This window comes from Saccopteryx leptura, chromosome 10 (genome assembly GCF_036850995.1).
Source record: "Saccopteryx leptura isolate mSacLep1 chromosome 10, mSacLep1_pri_phased_curated, whole genome shotgun sequence".
Taxonomy (NCBI): domain Eukaryota; kingdom Metazoa; phylum Chordata; class Mammalia; order Chiroptera; family Emballonuridae; genus Saccopteryx; species Saccopteryx leptura.
The window spans coordinates 6,976,759-6,997,595 of NC_089512.1; the positions used below are offsets into that span (position 1 = coordinate 6,976,759).

Sequence of the window (20,837 nt, forward strand, 5' to 3'; positions counted from 1 at the left end):
TACCTCTCCCTACTTCCCCTTTCTATGCCCAACCTTTTAACGTTTAAATCACCTTTGTTAACTTTAGGACATTGTTTACAGGACCTGAATTGCATTTTTCTTCCTCGTGCTTTCAGTGTTACTGCCCTTAGGCCAAAGAAGAATATTCATACAGTATCTTTAGTCACCACCAATTACTCATACCTGTGCCACACATGTGTTTGCTTTATATTTATTTAGCTCGTGATATTTTTGTGTAGTTTTTCTGCTTTGCATGGGAATTCTAATTCCTTCATCCCTTGTAGAGTCCTATGGTTTCTTCACTGTATCCCAATCATCTTCCAGTTTCTTCATTCTGACAATTGCTAGGAATCTACCCTATTCCTATTCTTCAAGTTTTTCTTGGATCCCACTAAAATTCTGTTCAGCCTGTGGTGGCGTAGTGGATAAAGCATCAAATTGGAATGCTGAGGTCGCCAGTTCGAAACCCTGGGTTTTTCTGGTCAAGGCACATACAAAAGCAACTTCTATGAGTTGATGCCTCCCCTCTCTCCTCTTCCTAAAATCAATAAACAAAATATTTAAAATAAAATTATGCTCAAATATGGGCTGACTGCTTTGCACACCTTTTGTACAGGTGGCCATGAGATTTTTCAATGGCCTACTAGATTAGTGCAACCACTTACTTCTTGAATTCTTTATTTTCCTCTGCAAGTAAATACACCAGAAAAGTTCCAAGGAAGTAAATATCAGAAGTCCTTGATGTCCAAATATAAGCTTATTTTGCAATGGCAGAATTCTAGGTTCAAAACCATTTCCCCTCAGGACTTTGAAGACAGTTGCAATACTTTCTTTTGGTTGTCAGTCACTGTTGCTGATGAAACATATGGTTCCCATGTCTTTTAGAAGACCGGTATATCTTTATAAAAAACTTTTAGAGTTTTCTGTTTACCTTTTTTTTATTCTTTTGGGCAATGGGTAGACCCTTTCAGTATGAAGTCTGCTCTTCTCTTTAGCTCCTGGAAATTTTCTTCTTATACTTTTTAGTATTCTCCTTGCAATTTTTTTCTCAATTACTAGAAACTCTAGTAGATGCTGGATCTCTAGATCAGTGTTTTTCAACCAGTGTGCCATGAGACATGGTCAGGTGTGCCATGGGGAAATTAAACATGGGTCCCCAAATTACGGCCCACATGCCGGATACGGCCCGCGGAGGCTATTTATCCGGCCCACCCCACCGCCAGCCGCCTCCATCCAAACATAAACATTCCCCTCACAATCCCTCCAGCTATCAGCAACAGGAAAAGTGGAGGCACAAGGAACGCTCACTGACCAATCACCTTCTAGGATTCATCCCGACCACTAGCAATGAACCAATAGTAGGCCGCCTCTCATCCACACCCAGGAAGGTCCCCGTTAGGGCTGCCGCGTACTTGTCATTGTGTGGCCTCAGCGAGTAGTTTAAGCTGCTACTCCTCCCCATGGTCCAGATTTCTAATCCTGGTCAGGACTGGAGGTAAATGTTGCCCCCACTAGATGAAGCCTCAGCCTCAGCCTCAGCTGGTTATGTCTATCCTGCTGGTGTATATAGATATTTGACCTTTTTCTTTTTAAAAGAGGCCCCCGCAGAGGGTGATATACAATGCATCACAATGTTATCTAACTTTAAAGCTAAAGTTTGCTGATCTTCCTTTGGACAGTTTTTGGTTATCTATTGCCAAGGAGTTCCCCATTCTGGCCAACAAAGCTATTTTGACATTGCTCCCGTTTTCTTTTTTTTTTTTTTTTTGTATTTTTCTGAAGCTGGAAACGGGGAGGCAGTCAGACAGACTCCCGCATGTGCCTGATCAGGATCCACCTGGCACGCCCACCAGGGGGCGATGCTCTGCCCATCTGGGGCGTAGCTGTCGTGACCAGAGCCACTCTAGCGCCTGGGGCAGAGGCCAAGGATCCATCCCCAGTGCCCGGGCCATCTTTTGCTCCAATGGAGCCTCGGCTGCGGGAGGGGAAGAAAGAGACAGAGAGGAAGGAGAGGGGGAGGGGTGGAGAAGCAGATGGGTGCCTCTCCTGTGTGCCCTGGCCGGGAATCGAAACCCGGGACTTCCGCACGCCAGGCCGATGCTCTACCACTGAGCCAACCAGCCAAGGCCTGCTCCCATTTTCAACCACATATCTATGTGAGCTGAGCTTCTCAAGCTTGACTGCGATAAAAACTAAAAACAGAGAGAGACTGAGAACGGTTGAGGAAGAGCTTCGTGTGTGTCTTTCTACCATTCCTGGCAGGATATCCCTTTCGTGTTCATCGAAACAGGCCCAGGTCTCACACTAAGTGAGTATAAATACATTTAGAAACTATATTATTAACTATATGTATAATATGTACTGTGTTAGAGTGTCATTTTGTGTCATTTTGGTAGGTGGTGTGCCCCAGGATTTTGTAAATGTAAAAAATGTGCAGCGGCTCAAAAAAGGTTGAAAATCACTGCTCTAGATTGATCCTCTATATCTCTTTTTTTCACACTTTCCTCTTGCCTGTATTTTGAGTTTATATTAAAATATTTTCTTAATTTTATCTTCTGACTACGTACAGAATTTTTTTAACTTGGCAAACCCATAATTCATCTTCTCAAGCTCTTATTTATATTTTTCTCTCAAGCTCTTTTTGATTGTTTTTTTTTCCTGATGACACCTCTAGCTGTTTTATATATATCCCACATCTTGAATATCTTGGACAATACTAAATAGTGTGCTTCTAAAAACAAGCAAACTTAGATAAGTTTGTTTAAATGGTCTGTTTCAGCTAAGGTCAATTTTTCTGTTTCTCTTTCATTTTATGTTTTCCTCAATGTCTGGTGAGTCTTGGTTAGCAATTCACTTTAAAAAACTAAGGATAGCCTGACCAGGCGGTGGTGCAGTGGATAGAGCGTTGGACTGGGATGCAGAGGACCCAGGTTCGAGACCCCAAGGTCGCCCGCCAGCTTGAGCGTGGGCTCATCTGATTTGATCAAAAGCCCACCAGCTTGAACTTAAGGTCGCTGGGTCCAGGAGGGGGCTGCGCGGTCTGCTGAAGGCCCGCGGTCAAGGCACATATGAGAGGGCAGTCAATGAACAACTAAGGTGTTGCAACATGAAATGAAAAAAACTAATAATTGATGCTTCTCATCTCTCTCCGTTCCTGTCTGTCCCTGTCTATCCCTTTCTCTGATTCACTCTCTGTCTCTGTAAAAAAAAAACAAAATACAAAAAACAAAAAACAAAAAAACTAAGGATAGGCAGGCCAGGCGGTGGCGCAGTGGATATAGCATCAGACTGGGATGCGGAGGACCCAGGTTTGAGACCCCAAGGTCACCAGCTTGAGCGCGGGTTTATCTGGTTTGAGCAAGGCTCACCAGCTTGGACCCAAGGTCGCCAGCTAGAGCAAGGGGTTACTTGGTCTGCTGTAGCCCCATGGTCAAGGCACATATGAGGAAGCAATCAATTAACAACTAAGGTGTCGCAACAAAAAACTAAGGATTGATGCTTCTCATCTCTCTCCGTTCCTGTCTGTCTGTCCCTCTCTCTGGCTCTCTCTCTGCCTCTGTAAAAAAAAAAAAAAAACTAAAAAAAACTAAGGATAGGGTACAGGGAAGGTAGTCAAGAGGGACAAAATATACAGTGACAGAAAATGATCTGACTTTGGGTGATGGGTACACAACATAATCAACAGTTCAAATGCTATAGAGATGTTCACCTGAAATCTATGTACTCTTATTGATCAATGTCATCCCATTAAATTTAACTTTCTAAATAAAATAAAAAAAAGAAAATAAGAAGAAAACTAAGGGTCATAAAAAAAAAAAAGAATGAAGTACTGATACATGCTACAACTTGGAAAACCCTCAAAAACACTATGCTAAGTGCAAGCAACCAGACACAACAGGTCATATGTTGCATGATTTATATGACATACATAAAATAAGTAAACCCACAGAAACAAAGTAGATTAGTGGTTGCCAGGGGCTGGGAGAGTAGAGAGCAAATTCTTAATGGGTACCAGGTTTCCTTTTGGAATATTAGAACTCAATGAAGATGATGGTTGTACAACATTGTGACTGTACTAAATGTCACTGAATTGTGTTCTTTCAAATGGTTAATTTTAGGTGAATATTACAATTTTAAAAGGTGGGAAGGCTGTGTGTGCATGTCAGGAAAACAAATCTTAATTCTGTGTACATGGACAGAGCCTGTAAACTGAGAGGCTTTCCTTTAGGGTGACCCACCAGAGGCAGCTATTACTCAAGGCTCAAGGGACACCAGAATGACCAACAGGGTCAGCCAAATCTCTCAAGCTCTAAGGGTCCTATTTCTCCCCAGGTTATTCTGTTTTGTAAAGATAAGGAGATTATTTTGCCCACAGACAAAAGTGGGGGCTGGGCTGACTGTTTTACATACCAACATTTAATTAATTTCCCCATTTATAGCACACTTTATCTCTTCTAGCCTTCATCAGTAATATCGGAATCCACAGCCTCCTCAAACATCTGCTGGACAAACTGGCTCCATGTGCAATGAGGTCCCCACAGCCTGTTCACTTTGTTATTATGAGTTTATAACATGCATACCCCTCTACTTTCATTTTCATAATATTTAAAAAGGGAAGATCAGCCCTGGCCGGTTGGCTCAGCGGTAGAGCGTCGGCCTAGCGTGCGGAGGACCCGGGTTCGATTCCCGGCCAGGGCACACAGGAGAAGCACCCATTTGCTTCTCCACCCCTCCGCCGCGCTTTCCTCTCTGTCTCTCTCTTCCCCTCCCGCAGCCAAGGCTCCATTGGAGCAAAGATGGCCCGGGCGCTGGGGATGGCTCCTTGGCCTCTGCCCCAGGCGCTGGAGTGGCTCTGGTCGCAATATGGCGACGCCCAGGATGGGAAGAGCATCGCCCCCTGGTGGGCAGAGCTTCGCCCCTGGTGGGCGTGCCGGGTGGATCCCGGTCGGGCGCATGCGGGAGTCTGTCTGACTGTCTCTCCCTGTTTCCAGCTTCAGAAAAATGAAAAAAAAAAAAAAAAAAAGGGAAGATCACCCATATTTACCTCATACTCTTTAACAATCTCTCTCCCTGCCTTCCCCAACTCTCCAGGTAACCATTGATTTACTTTCCTCTATAACAGATTAGTTGGTATTTTCTAGAATTTCATATAATTTAAATCATAAAGTATTAACTCATTGCCACCCCTGAATTCCCTCATCCAGCACTTATTTTGAGATTTATTAATGATGCTTATTACAAGCAGTTCACCTTTTTATACTGCTAAGAAGTATGTTCTACAGGCATGCCACTATTTGTTCATTCATCTGTGGATATTTGGGCTGCTTCCAGTTTTTGGCTCTTACATTAATAAAACTGCTACAGACATCTGACTACCAAACAAGTAAAAATGAATGGAAGCAGGACAAAGGTATGTGAGGGTAGCAAATCATTTTGAAGCAAGAGCCAATATTAATAAGCTAGCAAAAAAGATTTGACCTTTTCTACTACAGTGTCATAAAATTCTCAACTTTTAAAACATTCACATTGTGCCCTAGCCAGGTAGCTCAGTTGGTCAGAACATTGTCCTGGTACACCAAGCTTGTGTGTTCAAACCCTGGTCAGGGTACATACAAGAATCAACCAACAAATGCATAAATAAGTAAAGAAGTCAATGTCCCTGCCTTCTTCCTCTCTCACTAAAATCAACAAATAAAATTTTTTTTAAATTCGCATTGTATTTATGATTGCAGACACTATTAGCCATTTTTCCAGCTACTCATTATCAACATGGGCAACATGGACGTAAGACGTCACTTTTATCCTGATGATCAATGAAAATACGAAGATACACTTAAACATTAAAAATATGCCTGACCAGCAGTGGTGCAGTGGATAAAGTACTGACCCGGAATGCTGAGGTCGCTGGTTCAAAAGCCAGAGGTCATGGCTCTGAGCACAGACTCGTCAAAACAGGGTCATTGGCTTAAGCAGGGGATTGTCTACATCAGGGGTAGTCAACCTTTTTATACCTACCATCCACTTTTGTATTTGTTAGTAGTAAAATTTTCTAACCACCCATTGGTTCCACAGCAATGATTTATAAATTAGGGAAGTAACTTTACTTTATAAAATTTATAAAGCAGAGTTATAGCAAGTTAAAGCATATAATAACTACTTATTTTACCAAGTACTTTATGTCGGATTTTCGCTGTTTGGCAGAATAAATCTTTATAAAACAACTTACTATAGTAAAATCTATCTTTTTATTTATACCTTGGTTGCTCTGCTACCGCCCACCATGAAAGCTGGAACGCCCACTAGTGAGTGCTGGGATCAGGTTGACTACCACTGGTCTACATGAACCCAAAGCTCGCCAGTTAGAGCCCAAAAGATCGATCACTGGCATGAAAAGCCCAAGGTCACTGGCTTGAGCAAGGAAACACTGGCATGGCCCAGGTTTAGGTACAAAGGAAAAGCTCAATGTACAGCTAAAGTGAATACAACTGTGAGTTGATGCTTCTCAATCTCTCTCTCCACCCTCTCTCAGAAGCATTTAATGCACAACTAAAGTGAACACAACTACGAGTTGATGCTTGTCACCCTCTCTCTCTTCCAATTTCTCTCATAAACAAATAAATAAGGCTCTGGCTGGTGTATCAGTGGATAGAGCATCGGCCTGGTGTATGCACATCCCAGGTTGGATACCTGGTCAGGGCACACAGAAATGACCATCTGCTTCTCGCCCCCCTCCCCTCCTGCAGCCAGTTGATTGGTTCAAGCGTGGCCCCAGGCACTAAGGATAGCTCTGTTGGAAAACATCAGCCTCCGTTGCTAAAAATAGCTTAGTACTTGAACACTGGTCCTAGTTGGGGTTGCCAGGCGGGGTGCATGCGGAAGTCTGCCTTGGTATCTCCCTTACTCTCACCTAAAAAATGACAGAAGGGAGGAGAGGGAGGGGGGAGGGGGGGAGAAGGGAAGGAAGGGAGGGAGGGAGGAAATAAAAATGCTACAGGAAACTTATTCAACTTGAGTAGCTGGGTAGTAGATATCCTACTCCCACTCTGCTTACAAACAGTACACTCTAAATGTTGGACACATCCTTTCAACAGCCAAAGAAAGGATACACTCCTCCCTCCTAAATAACTTTCCTTTTTTTTTTTTTGTAGCCTGACCAGGCAGTGGCGCAGTGGATAGAGCATCGGACTGGGATGCAGAGGACCCAGGTTCGAGACCCCGAGTTCTCCAGCTGGAGTGCGGGCTCATCTGGTTTGAGGAAAAGCCCACCAGCTTGAACCCAAGGTAGCTGGCTCAAGCAAGGGGTCACTCGGTCTGCTGAAGGCCCGCAGTCAAGGCACATATGAGAAAGCAATCAATGAACAACTAAGGTGTTGCAACGCGCAATGAAAACTAATGATCAAGGCCCTGGCCGGTTGGCTCAGTGGTAGAGCATCGGCCTGGCATGCAAAAGTCCCGGGTTCAATTCCCGGCCAGGGCACACAGGAGAAGCGCCTATCTGCTTCTCCACCCCTCCCCCTCTTCTTCCTCTCTGTCTCTCTTTTCCCTTCCCGCAGCGAGGCTCCATTGGAGCAAAGATGGCCCGGGCGCTGGGGATGGCTCCTTGGCCTCTGCCCCAGGCGCTGGAGTGGCTCTGGTCGCAACAGAGCGACGCCCCGGAGGGGCAGAGCATCGCCCCCTGGTGGGCAGAGCGTCGCCCCCTGGTGGGCGTGTCGGGTGGATCCCGGTCGAGCGCATGTGGGAGTCTGTCTGACTGTCTCTCCCGGTTTCCAGCTTCAGAAAAATACAAAAAAAACCCACTAATGATCAATGCTTCTCATCTCTCTCCATTCCTGTCTGTCAGTCCCTGTCTATCCCTCTCTCTGACTCACTGTCTCTGTAAAAAATAAATAAAAATTAAAAAAAAAATTTTTTTTTTGTACTTTCACATGAATATATTGTAAAATACTGTACTTCACCTCACCTCTTAAAAGTCTGTTTCATTACATCTGCATGAAGTTCAGGCTCCTGTATTGGAACTACCAAAGCTAATTCTGACATGCATCCAAAGCTGGGAACCACACATCTATTAAGTATATCCTATCTCTACTAAGAAGTCAGCTGGTCTCATGAAAGGCCTTTGACAAGTATATCCTCTGTTTACAAATAGCAACATACAGAAACAGAACTTTGGGGATCATTCTTAACTTTTGCATGTATTGACTGGGCTTACACAATCAGATAGACAATAAGCAATACTTACTGAGAACAAAACATAACCAGGCATTTTGCTAGGTACTATTATGCAAGAAAAAAATATAAAAGGAGGCAAGGTTAAATACAGACTCTGGAAAATGATGGTGAGAGCATGAAACAGACTGGTAAAAGCCTAAAATAAGGGGTAAATGAGAGTGGGTAAAGCAAGTACTGGCCAGAAAAGAAACTGCTAGTCAAAGAGAGTGATCTTCTCAGATATAGGGGCCATTCTTTGTTCACAATTATAAAAACAATTTTGCTTTCCTGTTAAAACCTCCAAACAAACCTTTCACTCATCCTGCTTATATTTTGCTCTATTTATGGTTGATAACTTGTGGTTATCACAGTAAATCAGTTTGTGTTTATAAATGTTTGTAACAGTTCAAAGAAAAGAGAACAAAACAGCCCTGACTGGTTTGCTCAGTGGACAGAGAGTCGGCCCAGCATATGGATGTCCCAGGTTCGATCCCCGATCAGGGCACACATAAGAAGCGACCATCTGCTTCTCTTCCTCTCCCTCTCCCCCTTGTCTCTCTATTCTCCTCCCACAGCCAGTGGCTGGACTAGTCCAAGCATCAGCTTCAGGAGCTGAGGATAGTTTGGTTGATTCAAGCACTGGCTTCAGACGGGGGTTGCCAAATGGACCGATATGGTCTCATGCTACTCTGCCTCTCTATCTCGCCTTCTCTCACTTAAAAAAAAAATGAAAAGAGGATGCAATATAAGCTATAAATTCTGACAATTCATGTCAGTCTAAGTAACTAAGCCACAGGGCAGACATATTTCTGAAAGAGCAACATAAGCTTTCTGCTGTCTCAATGTGCCTTTCTCAAATCTTTCCTCCAACTCTTACCTCTTTAGGGCACAGAAATTAGAGAGAGAGAAACTGAGACAAAGCAGAAGTCGAAATAAGGGGGATGCCTCAATAACAAGGACCCTAACATCAACTAAACACTTTATTAAGTAGTGTTGCCAACATAAGAAACAAAACCAAACACTGTAGTCAACCAGAAATGCAGGAACAACAGACAGGCCACATATCCCTGTATCCTTTTCCTGGTTCCAATTAAAAATTATTTTGCATAATTTTTACTTTTCTTATTAGTGGGCCTCAGGAGAAGGGTACCAGAGGCTCCAGATGAAAGCAAAAGAGTCCAACGTACACAACCCAACTACCACATGTACACTCAGAGACATCAGTCAGCAATTTGTAACCTAGAACCTTCCTTCATGCAGCTCCTACCCTATGACTCAAAGTACATAATCCTGAGAAAGTGTTTTAAGGAACCACAGCAAATATGTGAAAACAACATACCCATTGTTCTCTTGCCCTTCCTCCACCATGACCAAGTATTTGTTCAAACACTCCTGTGCCAGGCACTATCTCATTTAATGCTGTGAAGGAAGTGTTATTTATTTATTTTTCTGTATTTTTCTGAAGTTGGAAACGGGGAGGCAGTCAGACAGACTCCCGCATGCGCCCGACCGGGATCCACCCAGCATGCCCACCAGGGGGCAATGCTCTGCCCATCTGGGGTGTTGCTCTGTTGCAACCAGGGCCATTCTAGCGCCTGAGGCAGAGGCCATGGAGCTATCCTCAGTGCCCGGGCCAACTTTGCTCCCATGGAGCCCTGGCTGTGGGAGGGGAAGAGAGAGACAGAGAGAAAGGAGAGGGGGAGGGGTGGAGAAGCAGATGGGTACTTCTCCTGTGTGCCCTGGCCGGGAATCGAACTTGGGACTCCTGCACGCCAGGCCGACACTCTACCACTGAGCCATCCAGCCAGGGCGAAGGAGGTGTTATTATCATTAGTCTATAGATGAGATAACGAAAGTTTAGAGATGTTGAGGAATTTGCCCAAGGTCATATTATATTAAATGGCAGAAAAGGGACTGGAACTCAATCATGTGACTACTACTAGCCAAGGCTCTGGCCATGTCCCAACAAACACGAAGGCCACATTCCATAAAAATGCTCCCAACAATATAATCATTTCCTAGTAACTATAATACATAAGCATTCACCTAAATACCCAATGTGGAAAGTTTAAGCAAATTACAGTTCAATAAAAAGATGGTCTACTATATAACCTCTTAGGCCCTGGCCAGATAGTTCAGTTGGTTGGGGTGTTGCCCCGATACGCCAGGGTTGCAGGTTTGATCCCCGGTCAGGGCATGTACAAGAAGTAATCAATGTGTACATAGGTAAATGGAACAACTAAGTGGAATAACAAATTGATGCTTTGCTCTCTCTCTCTCTCTCTCTCTCTCTCTCCCCCCGCCTTCCTTCCCCCTCCGAAATTAATGGAAAAAAATTTTTTTTAAATTAATCTATGACAATGAAGTAAAAATCGGGATATGTTTGAAATATACATGAAAATATATGTATATGATTACTAGACTTGAATGTCGACCAGGATAGGGATTTTTTTTTGTATTTTTCTGAAGTTGGAAACAGGGAGGCAGTCAGACAGACTCCCACATGCGCCCAACCGGGATCCACTCGGCATGCCCACCAAGGGGCGATGCTCTGCCCATCTGGGGCATTGCTCTGCTGCAACCAGAGCCATTCTAGCGCCTGAAGCAGAGGCCACAGAGCCATCCTCACTCAGCTCCCGGGGAAACTTTTGCTCCAATGGAGCCTCGGCTGCAGGAGAGGAAGAGAGACAGGAAGGAAAGGGGGAAGGGTGGAGAAGCAGATGGGCGCTTCTCCTGTGTGCCCTGGCCAGGAATCGAACCCGGGACTCCTGCATGCCAGACTGACGCTCTACCACTGAGCCAAACAGCCAGGGGCGGGATAGGGATTTTTGTCTATTTTGTTCACAGCTGTTTTTTCAGTACCTGGCACATAGAAGGTACCCAATAATATTGGTTGAGTGGATAAATGAACTGCCGCACAATAATATTATGTATGAATAAGAACAAAACCTGAAAGATAATAAACAAGGAAGAAATTTTTTTTAGGTTAACGGATTATGAATGATATTCTTTCTTTAAAACTGCAGTAACATCAGTAACAAAATTGAAATATAAATAAATTCAGGATTGGGATACAAGTGTGGGATTAGACTCACCCGTTGATCACACTGGTTTACATGGTTCCTAAGGTAGTATGAAAGCACAACAGAAAGACTAGAATGAAAGCTGGCCTTGACTCTGACGAAGAGCTTCTTTTCTGGAAGGCGGTGAGCATGTTGTGTGTGGGCCAAGCACAGTGAGCAACAAAGTCAATGATGACAATAACCTTCGTAAGCTGGCAAGACAGGGAAAACTAGCACAAGTTGTACTTAGGCAATTCTCAATGTCACTTTGGACATGTATCATCTCTCTTTTAAAAATAAATTTATACATCAGTAAAACACTAGTCAGACTTCCAGACTATAGCATCATGACGTATGTCAACACACCCACTAATAACCAACTATTTGGAACACAGGAATTTAATCTAGATTCTACTAAGGTACAGGCATGCAAAGAAACCTGACATCAGACCACAAAAATAGAAATCAGATGGCTGCTCAGAACACAAACACTGTTAGATGCTCAGTTTAAAGATACTTTCCCATAAACAGCAACAAAAAAACAACACCATTACTTAATAAATATATAAATAAAAACAAGTCTTAAAATTCAACTACATCAGAATATAAAAAAGTTGTTTAATAAAATTTAAGTCATTTTCAGATAGTATATAAAAACTCGGTGCCACTTAAGAGAAAGGCTAAATATAACGTACTTTGCATTACGAACATCAACTGCTCGTTACAAATGACAAATGCATAGAAACCAGGTTATTTTGAAATTGCTACTATGAAGGCTTCTGCACTTAAAGAGTCAGAAGTCCTGAGTCTGACCTCTGGTGACGCAGTGGATAACACATCAATCTGGAACGCTGAGGTTACATTTAGAAACCCTGGGCTTGTCTGGTCAAGGCACATACAAGTAGCAACTACTACAAGTTGATGCTTCCCACTTTTCCCTCTCTCTAGTTGATGCTTCCTGCTCCTCCTACTCCCTCATTTCTCTCTCTCTCTCTAAAATCAATAAATAAAACTCTAGCCTGACCAGGCAGTGGCACAGTGGATTGAGTGTCGGACTGGGATGCGGAGGACCCAGATTCGAGACCCCAAGGTCACCAGCTTGAGCACGGGCTCATTTGCTTTGAGCAAAAGCTCACCAGCTTGGATCCAAGGTCTCTGGCTTGAGCAAGGGGTTACTCGGTCTGCTGAAGGCCCGCGGTCAAGGCACACACATATGAGAAAGCAATCAATAAACAACTAAAATGCCACAATGAAAAACTGATAATTGATGCTTCTCATCTCTCTGCGTTCCTGTCTGACTGTCCCTATCTATCCCTCTCTCTGACTCTCTCTATCTCTGTAAAAAATTTTTAAAAATTAAATAAATAAATCTCTAAAAAAAAAAACCAGTCAGTAGTCCTGAAAACTCATTATGATTCACCCACAAAGGAATTAATGATTCACAAAAGAATCTTATGACATTTTGCTGTCATATTTTGTTGACCAACAAATACTAGATTCCCTTTTATTTTTTTTAAGGTAAGGATCCAAGTTCATTCTTTTGTTTGTCTGTTTGCTTTTATTGGTTTTAGAGAGAAGGGAGAGAGCAAGAGAGGAACAGGAATGTGTGTTCCTGTATGCACACTGACCAGGGATCAAACCAGCAACCTCTTTCGGGATGATGGTCTGACCAACCAAGCTATCTGGCTTGAGAAGCAGCGCAGTTCAGCTCTGAAGTTTAAAAAAATCGATTCCGCCTGACCTGTGGTGGCGCAGTGGATAAAGTGTCAATCTGGAAATGCTGAGGTCGCTGGATCGAAACCCTGGGCTTGCCTGGTCAAGGCACATATGGGAGTTGATGCTTCCAGCTCCTCCCCCTTCTCTCTCTCTGTCTCTCTCCCCCCTCTCTCTCCCCCCCCCTCTCTAAAAATGAATAAATAAAAATAAAAAATCAATTCCTACTGCCTGACTGGTGGTGGTGCAGTAGATAGAGCCTCGACCTAGGATGCTGAGATCCCAGGTTCAAAATCCGAGGTTGCAGGATTGATAGCAGGCTTATCAGCTTGAGCGCAGGGTCACCAGCTTGAGCATGGGATCATCGGCATAATCCCATAGTTGCTGGCCTGAGCAAAGGGTCACTGGCTCAGCTTGAGCCCACACCCTCTGTAAAGCCACATACGAGAAAGCAATCAGTGAACAACTAAAGTGATGCAGCTACAAATTGATGCTTCTCATCTCTCTCCCTCTCTCAAGAAACAAACAAACAAAAAAAAATTGCCCTGGCCGGTTGGCTCAGTGGTAGAACATTGGCCTGGCGTGCAGGAGTCCAGGGTTCGATTCCCAGCCAGAGCACACAGGAGAAGTGCCCATCTGCTTCTCCACCCCTCCCCCTCTCTTTCCTCTCTGTCTCTCTCTTCCCCTGCCACAGCCAAGGCTCCATTGGAGCAAAGTTGGCCCAGGAGCTGAGGATGGCTCCATGGCCTCTGCCTCAGGTGCTAGAATGGCTCTGGTTGCAACAGAACAACGCCCCAGGTGGGCAGAGCTTCACCCTCTGGTGGATGTGCCAGGTGGATCCCGGTCGGGTGCATGCGGGAGTCTGTCTGACTGCCTCCCCGTTTCCAACTTCAGAAAAATACGAAAAAAAACCCACCTACTCCTTCCTTCCAATAGTTACAACACTTGCAGATTGCATTCATGACCCTCCACATTTCATTCTTTTTACCTGTACATCTTAGTCTCCCACTCCAGCCCAGAGGTACCTTTTCTACTCTCATGTTTATCAAACCACAGGGTCTGGACTTTGGTTACCTGCACTGCCCTTCTACCACACCTTCAACGTTCTTCCATCAGCAAAATCTCAGCCAGGTCTAGCCCAAAGTAAACTATCTCTTCTCCCTTCAAAAGCAACTGGGTGGGGACCAGTATAACACTTCGTTCTCCTTTCTACACCCCTAATGTGCTGCTGAGAGGAGCACACAATGCAGCTGACATTCTGGCCAAAGATTAAGGAAAGCCACCTGGGTTCAGTCTGGGGCTTTACCATGATTGAGCCCTTTCCTGAACAGCTTGATAGCAAATGCTTCATGAGTTTCATGGAACAGGACTAATAAGATTCAATGAAAGGCAAAATTGTCCTTGGCCAACCATTGCACATACTGTATTAAAAATGCCTTTTATTATCCTGGCCAGATAGGTTGGTTGGTTAGAGCTTCATCCCAAAGCACAGAGGTTGCCAGTTGGATCCCCCATCAGGGCACATACAGAAACAAATTAATGTTTCTGTCTCTCTCTTTCTTCTCTCACTAAAATCAATAAACTTAAAAAAAATTAAAAAGCCTGTTATGCCTGACTGGTGGTGGCGCAATGGATAAAGCATCAACCACAACGCTGAGGTTGCCAGTTCGAATCCCAGAGGTTGCTGGCTCTTAGTGTGGGCTTGTCAGAGCAGGGTTGCTGGCTTGTGAGGAAGGATTGTCCACGACATCCCAAACCTCACCAGCCTGGCCCTGGTCAAGACATGTATGAGAAGCAATCAATATACAACTAAAGTGAAAGCAACTATGAGTTTATGCCTCTCACCCTTTCTCTCCCTTCTTGTCTCCCCACCCCCCCAAAAAAATACCTGTTATTATCAGAAAGGGCCTCTCTCATCTATAACAAAAATAAAATAATTTTGTATAAGTTTTATGTAAAAATAAATGCAATATGAAAAGAGTAACTTTGTTTTCTTTAGACTCATATATGGCTGCTAAAAATATCTGTCAAGTTTTCCCTTCCTACAGCACAGTACTTTTTTTTTTTTAAGAGAGGAGAGGGCAAGACAGAGAGAGAGAAGGGGGGGAGGAGCTGGAAGCATCAACTCCCATATGTGCCTTGACCAGGCAAGCCCAGGGTTTCGAACTGGCAACCTCAGTATTTCCAGGTCGACGCTTTATCCACTGCACCACCACAGGTCAGGCACAACACAGTATTTCACTTGGCAATCATCTCATCTCTCATGACCATTAATTACATTTGTGTACAAAGTCAGCTCATTCTCAAAATGTTTCTTGTTTTGCCATTATCTGAATAGTAGATTCACCCCAATAACAGATATGTATTTTCCTTGTTGTCTATCCTCAGCCCTTGATCTGATTTTCGAGGCACTTCCAGTCTCAATTATTTTTTTTTTCTTGTGGGAGAGAGAGTCAGAAGAGGGACAGATAGGGACAGACAGACAGGAAGGGAGAGAGATGAGAAACATCAATTCTTCGCTGCGGTTCCTTAATTGTTCATTGACCAATTTCTCACATGTGCCTTGACCAGGGGGCTACAGCAGACTGAGTGACCCCCTGCTTGAGCCAGCGACCTTGGGTCCAAGCTGGTGAACTTTGCTCAAACCAAACTGAGCTCACACTCAAGCTGGAGACCTCGGGGTCTCGAACCTGGGTCCTCTACATCCTAGTGCGCCACCACCTGGTCAGGCACTTCCTTTCTCAATTAATGATCTCAGTCATGGACTAGTCCCAGAACTCATACAGGAACTTACCTTCTCACAGCAGAAGCCCTCACTAAACCAAAAGCTCAGTGTCCCAGACAATTGGGGTGTTTCTACTTATAAGACATCAAATCCCAAAAAAACAATAAAAGGTTTATTAACTTTATGCTAGATTATGGCTCATCCATAGGCAATGGCCAGTACACTCAAAACAAGTAACACAGACATGAGTAACAGTGAAAATTTTTCAAGCCACCCCTCAAACTTAGTCTTTGTTCAAAGACAACTTTTCACAAAACTGTAATTTTAAACGATACACTTGTCACATTTCCTACTAGGCAAATAGCGCCTAGCCCTAAATCATATGAAAGAATGAAATATCTCAGTATGTCACAGAGTTGTTTAAATAGCACCATGACCAATGGGGAAAATCAGTAGTGATCTGGGTGACGACCAGGGTTTTTCTGGTGGTTTTTTTTGCAACAAAGACAGAGAGAGGGACAGATAGGGACAGACAGGAAGGGAGAGAGATGAGAAGCATCAATTCTTCGTTGCGGCATCTTAGTTGTTCATTGAATGCTTTCTCATGTGTGCCTTGACCGGGGTTCATTGACTGCTTTCTTATGTGTGCCTTGACCGGGGGACTACAGCAGACCAAATGACCCCTTGCTCAAGCCAGTGACCTTGGGCTCAAGCTGACAACCTTGGGTTTTTGAACCTGGGTCTTCCACATCCCAGTCCGATGCTCTATCCACTGCGCCACCACCTAGTCAAGGCTGGATGACCACTATTGATCTCATTAATGGAGAGACATGCAACAGCAAAGCTACAGTAGCCAAAGGACCTGTGAATATTATTTTGTCAACTCAGCACTTAAATTACTCCCTTATGCCTCAAAAATTATTATAAAAATAAAAATGCTAGTTTTTAGCCAGTCTGAAAGAAGAAGATTGTGTGATTCCTTCTTTATTGTTTTTGTAGGTGAGAGGAAGAGAGATAGTTAGGCAGACTTCAGCATGAATCCTGACTGGGATCCACCAGCAACCCTACCTGGGGCCAATGCTTGAGTACAAAGCTATTTTTAGCACCTGAGGGTGATACACTTCTGTGGAGCTATCCTCGGTGCCCAGGGCCACATTCAAACCAATGAAGCCACTGGCTGCAGGAGGGGAAGAGGGAGAGAAAGGGGAGAGGGAGAGAGGCAGCAGATGGTCGCTTCTCTAGTGTGCCCTGACCAGGAATTGAACCTGGGATGTTCATACACTGAGCTGAACCACTCTATCCACTGAACCACTGGCCAGGACCTCCTTCTTTATTCTTCATCGTGCTGTTTCTGCCTAGCCTCTTTGGTCAAATTTCCAACCCACTTAGAACATCACTGAGTCCCTTTATGTGCAGCCAAGCCACCAAAGAGCCAGGATTCCTGCTGCCTAACCCGACAGAGAAAATGGTCTTAACATGATCCTCAGTGAGGTCTAGGAAAGGGAGAAAAAAACCCTATCTTCTAGTATCATCTAAATTTCCACAGATTATTTTCCTTTTTGCCCCATTTTCTCTTAAACTCTTTCCTTGTGCTTCAACTTTCTTCCATCTCTTTTTATTCCTTCATCTCTGTTCCAAGTTCATTTTTGTTCCTTCTTTTCAGGATCTTAAGGGCCAGAACATACAGTAGTGACAAGGAAATCAGCATCAGCTAATGTCATCAAGAGCTGACAAAATCTACAGGTATCCAAAAAATTATTGAATACCTACTATGGATGAAACACTGTAAAAGGAATGCTGGGGGAGATAATGCATAAAGCAGTTTTTGCTCTCTAAGAAGTAATAATCTATTTGGAGTAATGCAAAAATATGTGGAAAAGGTAAAATAACATAAAGCAGTTCAAAGAATGCAGTACATGATCTAACACATATGGGTTTTACAGCTCTGGAAACTGAGACCAAAGGAGGATACAGCCACTGTTTTCTACGGGTTCTTAAGGAAGCTTGCTCGGGGAAAGCACAAGCTAGCTAGACTATGAAGGAGCCCTGGGATATTAAAAAGTGATCAGGGCTTTCTAAGGAGAGAAGGCTGAGAGGGCTGACCATATGCCAGCCTCATAAGGATGTAAAATGGTAAGTTTTATGTTATATTTTACCACACACACACAAAGATGGAAAGGGAGCTTCCCGGGTCCCTCAGCTGTCTCCACCAGGGTAGGAAAATGAGCGCATAAGTCTTGACAAACTGAGAATTCCCATGCAGAGATGGAAACATTCTGATGAGTTTAGTTAATTGATACTGTCCAACAAATAGCCACACACCTGACAATTCCTTTTTAAATTTTAAATACTAACACTGTGTATAACCTGACAATATGATTAAAGCAGAAGAAGCGAGCTGACCTCTCCCAAATAGGGAGAGGTGTGCATGGTGAGGAAGAACCCTGATGCCTCTTTTCTACTAGGGCAATGCCCTCCGAAAAAGAGGTTCCAACTGCTTTGCTACAGCTACGGTGCAGAAATCCCAAACCAAGAGGTTCAAACGGGTCTCCATTCTCCAGTTTTCTGCTGAGCACAAAAGAGGTCCGTGATCACTTCTAGAAATGAGTCACAAAAAAGCTCTAGCAATCAGCTTCTAGCTAGTTGCTAACAAAGCCATGATTATCTAAATCCAAGGTATGACCCTTTGCTGACCACCTGAGAAAAAAATCCCTAACCTACTCAACCGTTACAGAAACCATACATAGCACATCTAGTTATTTCCATTTAAATACCAACAAGAATCATTTGGTGAAAATCACACCAATGTACCCTGACCTTCAATTTGAACAGACAACAAAATCCACATAATAGTTCCTGAAAAAAGGTCAGCAAAAACAGTCAGTTAAGAAAAATGTCCCCATTTCCACATAATGGCCAATATTAGAGGAGAGAGAAATATGCTGGGAATTGTCTAACCAACCATAAAAATATTCATAGTACATAGTTTTCTAGACAAGTATATTATGTACTAGGGTAATATTACATACTACAAAATGTACATAGTGAGGACAATAATGGGCCTGAGGTGCAGAACAATGAAAAGCATGCTAGTTTAAATGTTAAAAATAAGGTTCTTGCTGGAATAACCAACATTGTTAATTCTTTAAAATTTCCGTATTAACAGCCCTCTCAAATCAGTGAACTACAAGCTATGAGAACTTACTTTATTCTTATCAGTATTGCTATAAGATTTCTCTCAACATCAGATTAGTCACCAGTGAGGTCATTAGCCCAGAGGCACTGCTTATTTAGGGCAAACCAGGGATCTAGAAATTTCTCAAGACATTTATCAGTCACTCACAAATGGTTGTGTTGAAAATACTTAGCATATCTTACCTAATAAAGTTTTATAAGACTCACTTTCTTAAACAAGTGTTCATCTGTGCTGTTCTGCTTCTACGAGCTTCTGGTCTACCTTTCCTGAAACCACCTCACCCCTCCTTTCTCATTTCTTAGCAGTCTGGGAATCTGAGGGTCTTAGATATGCATATACTATTAGAAAACAAAGTAAATTCATCAAATGTGTCCAAATGATGCAACATACTCAAATATGGTTTCAAATTACAGGGCCATTCAATCAATCTGGAGGAAACATTAGTTAGCAACAGCTCATATTTAGATTTCATTGGGGGGATTACGCTTGGAATTGAAAACACTGCTCACCTTTAGGACAGAGGCTAAGCTGGTCATGTGCTCATTGAGAGCACCCTCAGACTCCTTGTAGGTCAAGCAGGTAAATTGGTATTCCTCAGGATCAAAGGCATCGGCCCCCTGCTGCTCCACATCGCTGGCTACTCCCACGTAATAGTCCTCTATGTCCCCGGGGTCCTCATCCTCTTCCTCCTCTTCACAATTTGGGTCATAGTCCTCTTCATTGCTATCAGACCCCTGACTATTCATGTCCACAGACATCTTAGCATCCAGCCAAGTTGCAAATCAGGAAAGCAGGGTTTTCCCCTCCCCCCAAACTTTACCACTTTCTCAAATGCATTAGTGTTTTTGTCTTCTAAGGAAGAAAAAGAAAAAAATATGTGTTAGTTACTTTCATTGTGAGAAACTGTAACAGAATCTTTCAAGAATCAAAATGGCATACCCCCACATGGCTTATTTCCAACTTGGGTCTCATACAGGTTACTTCACCATCATTTTCCTGCCCAGGTTTATCAAAGGGAAACCCTTCCTTGGAGGGCCAGAAGTGGCTGACAATGGTAACTTCACATGAAGGGCTGGCCTAGCATGAAAGAGTAAAGCCTGTCTGCCCTGTGGCAATTTGTCGAATTCCCAGGGGCTTGTCAGTCATTAAGAGGGAAGCACATCTCCATAGCTGGATGCCCAAAGGAAAAGCAACCTAAAGGTTGAACTACCAAAGTTAAAAATCTCTTTCCTAATCATGCCCCACTTAGTGGTGACATAGATAATACATAAATAGGGGCACAGTTTCTACTATAATATCTAGGAAAATAATATTGCTATTTCAGACATTGCTCTGAAATAGCTGGAAAGCAGGTGCATAGTTAGTAAAGAAAAAATATAAACCACATAGTTCTTCAACATCCTCCACTAGTCTGCAAAGTTAACTGACTCAGTCTTACAGGGTTTTAATTGTCTTCTAAAAAGGGTACTCAGAGGCAAAGAAACTGACCTAATAGTGAAGGAAAACTGTAATATTCTGTCTTAGCAGGTTCAAGGCTAGGGAAAATCAGAATCTACATAGGGCAAGGAGTTCAAATGAAAACAGTTACTGAAAATGTTACTCAATTACATATAAATGAACAGAAAACACTAGCTGAGAGAGCAAAATAATCATAAGTAATAATTTCACCTCAAAGAAGATTTTGGCAAGTACCCACTAACCTCTGCACAAGTACTATTTCAAATAATGACTTAATCTAAAAACTAACAGAACTTTAAAATGCACAATCATTTGAATTGAATGGTATGTGAATAACGTATACAATCAAATCTGCATGTATACTGTATATGGAACAAGTCTAAAGGACCATAGAGCCACAATAAAATGCTTAAAAACCAATGAATCTAAGTGTGATGTTAACTATAAATACCCAACTTTAAAAAATCACATTCAC

At 43.1% G+C, this 20,837-nt stretch overlaps 1 protein-coding gene across 5 annotated transcripts in view; it reads right to left on the bottom strand.

The window, feature by feature from the left end:
- ARIH2 (ariadne RBR E3 ubiquitin protein ligase 2) overlaps window positions 1–20,837 on the bottom strand; it is a 70,937-nt gene that overhangs the window by 41,071 nt on the left and 9,029 nt on the right. For 4 of the 5 annotated variants that reach the window (XM_066351789.1, XM_066351790.1, XM_066351791.1 and 1 more), the window contains one exon: window positions 19,414–19,756. In XM_066351789.1, the coding sequence (XP_066207886.1) occupies window positions 19,414–19,662 (249 nt within the window). In that variant the 5' untranslated portion in view covers window positions 19,663–19,756. Of the gene's footprint in view, window positions 1–19,413; window positions 19,757–20,837 lie in introns of those variants that run through there. The other variant, XM_066351793.1, reaches the window with a different exon arrangement.